General features: G+C 40.5%; 2 protein-coding genes across 2 annotated transcripts; both read right to left on the bottom strand.

The window, feature by feature from the left end:
* Positions 1-746: 746 nt before the first annotated feature.
* Positions 747-2,602, bottom strand: hmx4 (H6 family homeobox 4). Its single transcript, XM_086297693.1, has 2 exons — positions 2,247-2,602; positions 747-2,111 (listed from the first exon to the last, which is right to left on the bottom strand). Exons 1-2 carry the CDS (start codon positions 2,458-2,460, stop codon positions 1,537-1,539), a joined length of 789 nt encoding a protein of 262 aa, XP_086153819.1. The 5' UTR covers positions 2,461-2,602; the 3' UTR covers positions 747-1,536.
* Positions 2,603-3,995: 1,393 nt separating this feature from the next.
* Positions 3,996-6,837, bottom strand: hmx1 (H6 family homeobox 1). Its single transcript, XM_086297692.1, has 2 exons — positions 6,270-6,837; positions 3,996-4,970 (listed from the first exon to the last, which is right to left on the bottom strand). Exons 1-2 carry the CDS (start codon positions 6,550-6,552, stop codon positions 4,354-4,356), a joined length of 900 nt encoding a protein of 299 aa, XP_086153818.1. The 5' UTR covers positions 6,553-6,837; the 3' UTR covers positions 3,996-4,353.
* Positions 6,838-9,569: the final 2,732 nt, after the last annotated feature.

The following is a 9,569-nucleotide window of genomic DNA, read 5'->3' as shown; positions in this document are numbered from 1 at the left end:
CCATTGTGTATGCTTAAAGTCATGATGGAGATATGTGTACATTGGTTTGCACACTGAGCGCTGGACAGAAGGAGAATTTAGGTAGGCTTTCTGTCATAACCAAATGGGGAAGGAGGAGCTTCACCTCATATCTACATCTGTCAGCTCTACATCTTTGGGTCAAAAGTTTTCCAAAATATTTTAGTTTCTCAGCAAGTTACAAGATTAGTCTCATGTTATTTCTCCTCTGATATAGCACATCGTAACCAAGTGTAACCTGAAGTATTTACCTACAGAAACAGAAGGGAATGTCTGAATGTGTAACCACTTTGCTTCAATGTAAACAGTTTTTTTCTTAAGGTAAAACAGAATTAGTCTCACATTGTATTGCCAATTTCATTTACTGTCATTTGTAGTTATGCCTCTAATATGCCGTTTTTTTTTAATTCAGTTGAAGATAAAAGTGACACTTTTTTTTCCCCAGACATACTGAGGTTGTTACTCCATGGTTTGTCTTTTATGACTCAGTATAATAATAATATTCAGCTGGCTGTAAGGTATTTAAAATGAATGTAGTATAAAGTACTGCCCTCCAAATTTAACAAATTATCTATGTTAGTGTGCCACTATTTTGCCTAAGCCTTGTCCTTTCACCCATAGAGGTTAGGATACAGCAGCCTGGTGTAATTTAAAACAAATTTACATTGAGTGGTTTTTACAGAGGCCACATGTTTACGCTTTTGCATGATTTACCTTTTTGCAGCTGTGTTTTTTATTTCTTTTCAGTCAATAGGTCCTACAGAATCCTCTTAGCAAAGATATTGAGAAAATTAATTAACCAACAACTGCATCCATAGCGTATTATATACAGTTTTGTGAAACTGTATACAATTTATGTCCGAAACACAAGGGTCACTGCAAAATACTGAATCAATTCTGTGAAATATTTCTTGAAGATATTTTAATTACAATTTCAATAAAAGGTGTAATGGGCCCACAGGCAAACGTGAAACAAAGTAAGAATGATAAAATATTCAGAAAAACAAAACACATGCGTGAAACAGAATAAAATGTTAATTACATTCATTTAAATACAAAGATAATTTCAGTAAAATTCAAAATTCATTTATGATATAGGAAATGCATGCAAATCGGATATAATAATTTCTTTGGTGGCTTAGGCTGCTGGATATGCTTTTGTCAATAATAATAACAATAATAATAATAATGTAAACAATAAAATGATCTAAATTATATTGTTTTGGGCCTCCCTCGGGCTATCATTAGCGTAGCCTGAGATTGATCTGTACAGGGCAATGTGTAACAATAGGTTTCGTGTCAGGCCTCTACAAAACCCACAGATGACTGAAAATAAATAATACTGAATCCGCTTATTTGTATGTGATATGTAACTACTCCCCTGCCACTGTAGTTGCAGTCTTACTCAACAGTTAAGGCCGCAGAGCCGTCTCCTCCATCTAAACCACCTTAAATGCTTCAAAGTTGGCAACAGACCACTAAAAGTGTCTCTTTCACTGCAGGGAATTGTTAAAAGCATCATACGTCCCCTTCATACAGGCTGAAGTACTTGCTGGCGTTTGAGAAGCAGAGGTAAGGCGTGCTACTTCCCGGGTAGACCACGGGCAGAGGCACGGGCAGCAGGCATCTCCCCAGCAGGTTGCTCTCTTTGTACAAAGCCGGGAGTTGCCCCACCACCACAGGCTTTCCAGTCTCGGGGAAATCGCTAACTGGTCCCTCGATTTCGTTAGAAATTTGTCTTTTCAATTTATTCCTACGGTTCTGAAACCATATTTTTACCTGGGTCTCCGTGAGCTGCAACGAACTGGCAAGGCAGGCGCGCTCTGCGCTGCTCAGGTAACGTTTCATGTCAAAAGTAGACTCCAGCTGAAAAATCTGTCTCTTTGAAAAAATAGTGCGTGTTTTCTTTTTCGTTATCATTTTATTCTTCTTGCCTGGGCTCCCTCCTTTGTGGGGGTCTGTGGCTGCGGTGGGAGAGCTGCTGTCATCGCAACTGCTGTCCCCGCTCTCGAAGCGCGCCTCCGTCACCTTCCTCTGATTCCCGCGGCTGATGACGACCGTTTCCGTTGATCCGCTACAGTCTGTGATTAACTCTGCAATAAAATGACACTTTGATTAACCCACTGTGGTCATTACTCAAACTCTGCTGTCACGTTAAACTGAATTATCGACGAGTGCGAGCTGTGCGTAAATATGAACACAGATAGAAATTGGTTCAAAGCTCTTACCACTGTCGTTGAGCCTGTCCGGGTCCTGTCTGGCTTGAGTTCCTTTCTCTTCGTGATGAAAACTGTCTTTACGCATCGCTGTGGCCAGTTCATCCTGCGATCCGGCGGATTGACAAGTGTCACAGTTACTGCCGCTTGTCTTGAGGTTGAGGATGTTGTCGATAGTGAATTTTAGAGAGGCGGTCGGGCGACGTGGTGCTTCTGCTTTGTTCATATTCTCCAAGTCGCTCCAAGTCCTCTCTTGTTTACTTCCTCGAGTCTATTCGTCCTTAACTCTAAACCGGGACGTTAATCTCACCACTTCGTCTCGATACACCATAGCAGCAGTCACTGAGCAGAGCCTGCTGGGCTGGCTGTGCTCTGTACGCGTCGCTGCTACACACACAGGATGGAGCGCTGTGTCCTTGCTGATTGGCCCAAAGAAACGTTTAGCAGTGACCAATAACAGCGCAGGAATGGCAGGGAAAAAGGGGGGGGGGGCTGGAAAGTGATGTTGTGCCTAGACCAACAACCCCCAGTCTTTTCTGACTCCCCCTCATCTTCATGCATCTGCTGCGAGGAAAATCGTCCGGAGCCCTGCAGGGATTCCCCAGGATAATCAAGCAGTTTAATTTTACAGCATATACAGTAGACTAGGTACGCTCTGACACGGTTTTTTTTTTATTGTAGTTTTCAACCCCCCTTTTTGTGAAGTGGGCCACGCAGCTACTTGAGTGTGATTTGCGTGCTCAGAGCGTTAAATATTTAAGTATTTGTCAGCTTAATATCAAATTTGACTGAAACGAGACTGGCTTAATGTAGCAGTACGTGTTTATCTGAGGAATTTGTTGACGCCCCCCCCCCCCCCCCAACAAAAAAATGAATAAATAAATAAAATCTTCTCGAATTCGGATATTAGCTTTTTGTCTTTGCAAATCGTGGCTTGATGCATTTTCTGTAGCTTTATATAGAATAGCATTTTTTTAAGTAAAAGTAAAATATTAATTAGAAACCAAAAACATACTTTGATTTAAATCACGCCACATTCACAAAATCGTGACTGTTTTCAGTGTGCCTCTGTATTTTGTAATTAACGCCTATTTTATTGCTGATGGCTACATTTTTGTCATTAAAACGCTCCAGATGTAGCTAATAATAAAGCTTCCCGTTAGAGTTCACTTTGTATTAATTACGCTTTCTGTAATTTTATTACTTTTGCATATTTCATATATACTTTTTCATTTGCACCCTTTTAAATGGACCTATTTCACCTTCAGAAACGTATCTTAAGTTGTGAAAACACGTTTTTAGACGTGATTTTTTTTTCTTCCATATTGATTACCTTACTTTCTCCCAAATGAACAGCAAAGTCTTCAGACAGCGTTTCAGTCAAATGTTTCGCTTGGCTGTAGTGCTCTTTTGTATACTCTCACTGCCTCCTTTGTGCATTGTTATTATTATATATTGTAATTATATACATGTTAGTTAGTTCACTTTAATAAAGGCACACAAGGGTTTATAGTATATTGTATAGGCGATCATGCTAAGGTTTAGCCGGATGCTACAAAAGTTCAAAAACTGCATTAAACTTAACTTTGTTTCCGGAACACTTTAAGCTTTGTTCCAAACACACTGATCCACTTCATTCCCTATATACATAGGTGTGCAATCCTTCATGATGATTGTTAGACTGGCAGAAGTAAAAGAAAAATGCAGTGTTTCTGTCACATATATGTTTACAAACAACACAAATGCTCATAGTTTGTGCTTGTTTTTTTTTATTTATTTATTAAGTGAAAAGTGACAAAGATGGAAAAATGTGTGACTTTAAATACAAAAGTTTGCAAAAATAAGTGTGTGTTTAAACATACAGTATTCATCTTCGGCCTCCGCTGCCCTGGAGGCCTTGCCATGCTTGACTGTATTAGGGGTTATGCTATGCAAGAGCAGCACTCTTGTCGGAGTTTATGCACCGACATATAAAGATGGTTCGCTACTTTGTGTCATATGGACTCTGCGGACTGTCTTTGAGTGCAGACAACCTTTTCGGCGGTGTTGGAGGTTATTGCACAATTAATAAAAACGAGGTGGTTTTGTGTTATTAGCATACAGTTTGATAAGTCAGTCTTTACACCAGTCCTGTCATCTGCGATCTTAGCATGCTCATTGAGTGAGCAAACGTCGATAGAGGGTAGTTGATGGGGCTGGAGAAGCTTCCCACGGTTTGAGAAACGGGATGTCCGTTTAAGCTGAAACCCAGTGCTGGTGTGGGTCCTTCATGATACAGAATTGGGACCCTGACAATCCGCTGGGTAGAGTTTGGGATTTGTGCAGCCTCTAGATCAGCCGCCAGCTGCCTCTTCCATTTATTCCTCCGGTTTTGAAACCAGATTTTGACCTGAGTCTCTGTCAGGTGAAGAGATGCTGCCAAACCGGCCCTCTCTGAGCTGCTCAGGTAGCGCTTCACATCGAAAGTGGACTCCAGTTGAAATACCTGACTGCGACTGAACACGGTTCGGGTTTTCTTTTTCCTGGCGAAAGTTGCGTCAGATGAAGCGTCTTGTTCTGTACGTGCGTCAGAAACGTTTTGCGCGTCCTCCACGTCTTCCGTGAGGTTGCTGTCGCCCGTTTTCCTGTCAGGTTCGTCGCTGTCCTCAGTTATCGGCTCAGACACAGCCGGTGAAGCCCTGTCGCTGGTTGATAATGAGCAGCATGGATCTAGTGAACCTGTACTGTCTTTTGGACCTAAAGGGAGACAATGCAACAGAAGAACTTGCTTAAAAAAGACAATCAGACATTAAGATACACATTCTCCAAATACTCCGTTATCTTCAGTCAGATTTTTTAACTGGCTACACCGTCCTTCAAACTGTTTCTTATAGTAACTGGTTCATAGGATAATCTTCGAAGAGTCAAACTGTCGACACACTTATTGTTGCACCAGAAAACAAAAATAAAAGTGAAATTTTCACCTGTTTAAAAATCGTGTTTATTGTGTGTCGTAGTATACCCCTTGTCAAAAGTTTGGACAAGCATGGGCAAAGCTTAGGCGTTTTGACTGGATTGCATAACACATAATACATTCGACTAAGCGGTTTCAGGCCCGATTATGATACTTATTATTATAAATATAAATAAGAGTCCAACAACATCTTCCCAAATATGCTAGTAAATACTAATTTAATGTTTGGCTGTTGGTATTGATATGGGACTTTCATTACATGTAAACACAGTATGGTGATATTGGAGTTTTAAAATAAGCGTATTTGGCTGTGAACACCAAAGGGTGGGGCACTTTGTTCTGAGGTTGCATATGAGTGTCACAAATCCACCGAATGTGCGTAAAAGCGTCATGTCGACGTTCCGTACTTCGTTTTTGTTTTGCCTTGTATTCTGGGTTTTTGTGCGTAATCCGTGTGCGTAATCTTCAAGCCGTACCATGGATCTCATGACAAGCAGCCATGCCGTCAATAGAGAACGAATTTCAGACACGAAAACGTTAAGACTTGCATGTGTTTTGCAGCTCAAAAATGCCCCAGCTTTTTTCACCATTAAAAAAAGATGACTTTTAATACTCCTACTGTGGTCTATAGATAGGAGAGCTCGGTCAACTAAGGATGAGTAAACGGAGAACCATAGTTACAAGTGTGGGTGTCACACCTCACTCGCTTCAAGTTTGCTGATTTTATCTAGGTTATATTTAAAGAGCAGAGAAGTGACTCGTGACTTGCTTGTATTTTCTATGAGTCAATCTATGTGACTGAAATCCTGACATCAAAGTACGGATCCACAAGACTCATTAGGCGCATTCCGGAACACTTTCTGTATGTTTATCAAGCGAAACTATATTTTTTAAAAGAACTATATGGAAAACTTACACCAATACATTTAATATATATATTATTGTAAGATCAATAGTTAAAAAATGTCTTGTTGCACTGCACACGGGCAAGTGAAAAGACCTTTAACTTATTTTAGGCACGAACTGTTTTCTAACCAATATTTAACATGTTCTCGTGGCTCGTGAAGCTGTTCTATACTTACTGTGTGGTGTTTCCAAAGCTCTAAAGTTGAACGCAGTCCCTTCGCGGTACCACTGCAACAGCGAGTCTCGGTATAGAGACCGAGCTAATGAGTTGACGTCGGGCACTGAGCCGCTTGTGTCGGTGTGATATGCGTTTAGTTGTCTTTCGGTGGAGATGTCCCCTCGACTTCTATCGGTCATCGACTCCTCTACATCCTGCCTCTTGCTCAGCAGATTCTCGATAAAAAACGACGACGCCCTCGATGAAGTGGGAGCCTGAGTGACCGTCAGTTTTTCCTGCATGATCTATCGATGTCGCGATGCTTTTACACAAGAAGCCGATGGATTCTCTTTTGATCGTGCCTCAACGCAATCTAAAGTCCAAGCAGTCATTTCCAGCGATGCTGCCTTTGCGCTGTGTTGGGACGTGTAGTCATGGCCGAGACTGCGATCCCTCGGTGCCCACAGGAGGAGAGCGAAATGGATAGAAGGAAGTAGCAGTATAGTGAAACGTCAAGTCAAACGCTTAATGAGTCGAGGGCATCCAGCGATTGGACGAGCACAATAGCAAATGGGGGTTACCAAGAAAAAGAGAATTACGGTCTTGTGCGTAAGCCTCTGCTGCTACTCCGTGCGCGCGTGTGTGTGGGTTCACGGTAAGGGCCGTCCCCTCGAGGTCATCCAGACAAGAGAAGACCTCTGTTCTTGAAACAGCACTCTCTTTTTGGGCTCAATTAGGGTTCAAATCAAAATAAAGATCCGGCAGGGAAGCAATCATCCTAGAGCCTTGACCTCCCCCCACTTAGTACAGAGAAGGATAGAATTTAACTTGTCAAATTCAAATAGATTCCCGCTTTATCCAATAACTGTACAAACAGATATTATATGCATATCGTTTAATTATTTTATAGGCCTATTATAATATCTGGAAAGTATTTTACAGCAGCTTGTAGATTCTAATGTTTCAGTTATCCCATTTATCCCAAATAAAATGATTTAGTGCTCCGAATGGTAGATTTTTTTTTTTACCTGATGTTTCGACACATGAGTGCACTGAACCGTGCTAAACGGCACGAGACGCTGCACCTTGAAAATAAATGCTGTCAAAGGTTATCCAAACTTTCCGCAATGGCTCAGATATTCCTGTTAATAAGCATGTTTATCTGAAGCTGTGCACTTCATATCGTACTGTGTATGACTGTGTACGTGACAAATAAAATTTGAATTTGAATTTGAATTTCATAGCTTTATTAAGCCCTACTACACATGATTTTCCTTACATGTTTTGGAGTTGATCTGCAAAGATTCAGGACGTATCTAAATAAAGCTGTTTCAGCATTGGGTATCTGAGTTGTAGATATATAAATTTAAATGAATAAAGGTAAATAATGGGCTGGTGTAATAGAAGTGGATTAGTTTGAATTTGCCATTTACAAAACAAAGTTCAGTGCTTTCAAGGATTGGACTTCATCCTGCAGATTAAGAAAGGCTCATCAGTATTGGATCATCTGAAACATATAAACGAGTGCTGACGGGCGTTTTTACCCTTTTCGTTAAAATGGCAAGACATTTGAGCTTTTATTTCCCTCAGTGGAGTCAGCGGTGTTGACCTTTAACTCCAGACCTCACTCTCTCTCTGTCTCTAAGTCTCTCTCACCCTCTCTCTCTCTCTCTCTTTCTTTGCCCCCCTTAGGGCAAGACTTGCCCTTTGACAGAGGATCGGTAGAACTGCTGCTCCTCAACCTAACACTAAGAGTAGACAACAGTAACGTGAACTGTGTGTCCAAGAGCTGATTCTTGCACCTGTCTTATAACATAGAGTGGGCTACAAGCACTTCATACGTGGCTGATTTGATTTGTGTTTCACTGTCTTTCTCATGAGGTCACAAAGCACACTTCATTTCATAGTCACAACTTGAAATTTTAAATTAGCCTCAGGCGTGTAAATTCTATGAGATTTAGTAAAATAAATTTCAAAAATATTAGCAAAAGAAATTAATAATAGTATTTTATTACAGTGAAGAGAGAAAGCTAAAAAAATCTTACATTTTTTTAAAGATGATGTAATTGTGCAGTCATTTAAGTAGAAAGTTGGACTAGTTTATGTAGAAACCAGTTTATTGTTACATTGTTTTTGCTTGTTTCTTAGGTAGTAGACGTATGAAGATGTTTATACTTGTAAGTGATCACGTTAAACAAATTCCTCAAATGCATGTTAACGTCTTCATTTCTCAGCTTATCTAATGACCGTGAATGTTAATAATCTCAACTTCGTCAAACGCACACACAGGCTTCCCCTACACTTCTTATTAAAGCCGTCATTGTGTTTGTATAGTTTCATGTTTTTACCTCCGTCTACAACTATAATCCCACATTCTAGTAAGCATTTCATATGTTTCTTTAACTGTGTTGCTGTAAAAATGATGTATTTGAGTTTGTCAAAACCCCACATCAGATCACGTTTCTCTGTGTACACCACACCGTCTGAATGATGTGGCACCCCAGCCAGCACCCCTGCTCTGGGGGCCGACAGCCCAGACCTCGAGGCCCCTCTCTCACTTTACTTTCTCTCCTCTCTCTTTTCTCTCATCCTCCTCTGATCCTTATCCGGCTTGGCGTGCCCTTTGCTTTATAAGGCCTGCTGGCCTGCTCTGCAGCCCTACCACTCCAGCTCTGAAACACAGTTTCACCACACAAAATCATATCATCAGCATGTGCTTCAAGAGACAGCTGCATTAAATTGAGCATGTGTCTACATTTGGCGGTGGTGAGTGTTTTCCAGCCCTCAGTGCTGCCAGGCCAGTAAGCAGTGAACTAGAGTTACAGTTTGTGTTATTATTATCCAAAACAGAGGACCTCTGTGTGATGGCTCTGAGGCTAAATTAAATGGTTTATGAAAAGCAAATTGACTGTGCATAACATACATTAAATGGTGTTTAAATTTTTGTCCAGACCAGTAAAAGCCTTCTCCAGTAGATTTATTGGCTGGTGTTATTATTGACATAATTCTTCTATTAAGCAATAAGATGATTTTTATTTTAACATCTGCTCAGATTTCTTTTCCATCCATGGATGGAATGAAGAGACATTAAAAAGGGAAATATAATATATTTATTAAAGATTTGCATGTTTTCTTTTGCATTTTCTATAAAAGTCATGCTTGCTTCACATGACACAAACATCTGACACATATTAACCAGTTCTATTTCCTCAACAGCCTTCTGTTTTTAATTAACAACTGCCTTCATCTAACCATCTTTTTATTATTCCCTGTAGTATGATTTTAAAGGCTATGGAGCCTACTGCCCTCAGTAACGGTT

Source organism: Aulonocara sp. 'chitande type north' Nkhata Bay, linkage group LG6 (genome assembly GCF_057382095.1).
Source record: "Aulonocara sp. 'chitande type north' Nkhata Bay isolate Kocher_YH1m ecotype deep benthic linkage group LG6, A_spYH_male_GT1.1, whole genome shotgun sequence".
Taxonomy (NCBI): Eukaryota; Metazoa; Chordata; class Actinopteri; order Cichliformes; family Cichlidae; genus Aulonocara; species Aulonocara sp. 'chitande type north' Nkhata Bay.
Note: the sequence above shows the minus strand (reverse complement) of the source record. Positions and strands in the feature narration are given on the sequence as shown.

Excerpts from the sequence above, each read along its gene's own strand:
- hmx1 (XM_086297692.1), bottom strand. The coding sequence starts at position 6,552 with ATGCAGGAAAAACTGACGGTCACTCAGGCTCCCACTTCATCGAGGGCG. Across the intron at positions 4,971-6,269 it reads AGCTTTGGAAACACCACACA|GTCCAAAAGACAGTACAGGT; the intron begins GTAAGTATAGAA and ends GTCTCCCTTTAG.
- hmx4 (XM_086297693.1), bottom strand. The coding sequence starts at position 2,460 with ATGAACAAAGCAGAAGCACCACGTCGCCCGACCGCCTCTCTAAAATTC. Across the intron at positions 2,112-2,246 it reads GGACAGGCTCAACGACAGTG|AGTTAATCACAGACTGTAGC; the intron begins GTAAGAGCTTTG and ends ATTTTATTGCAG.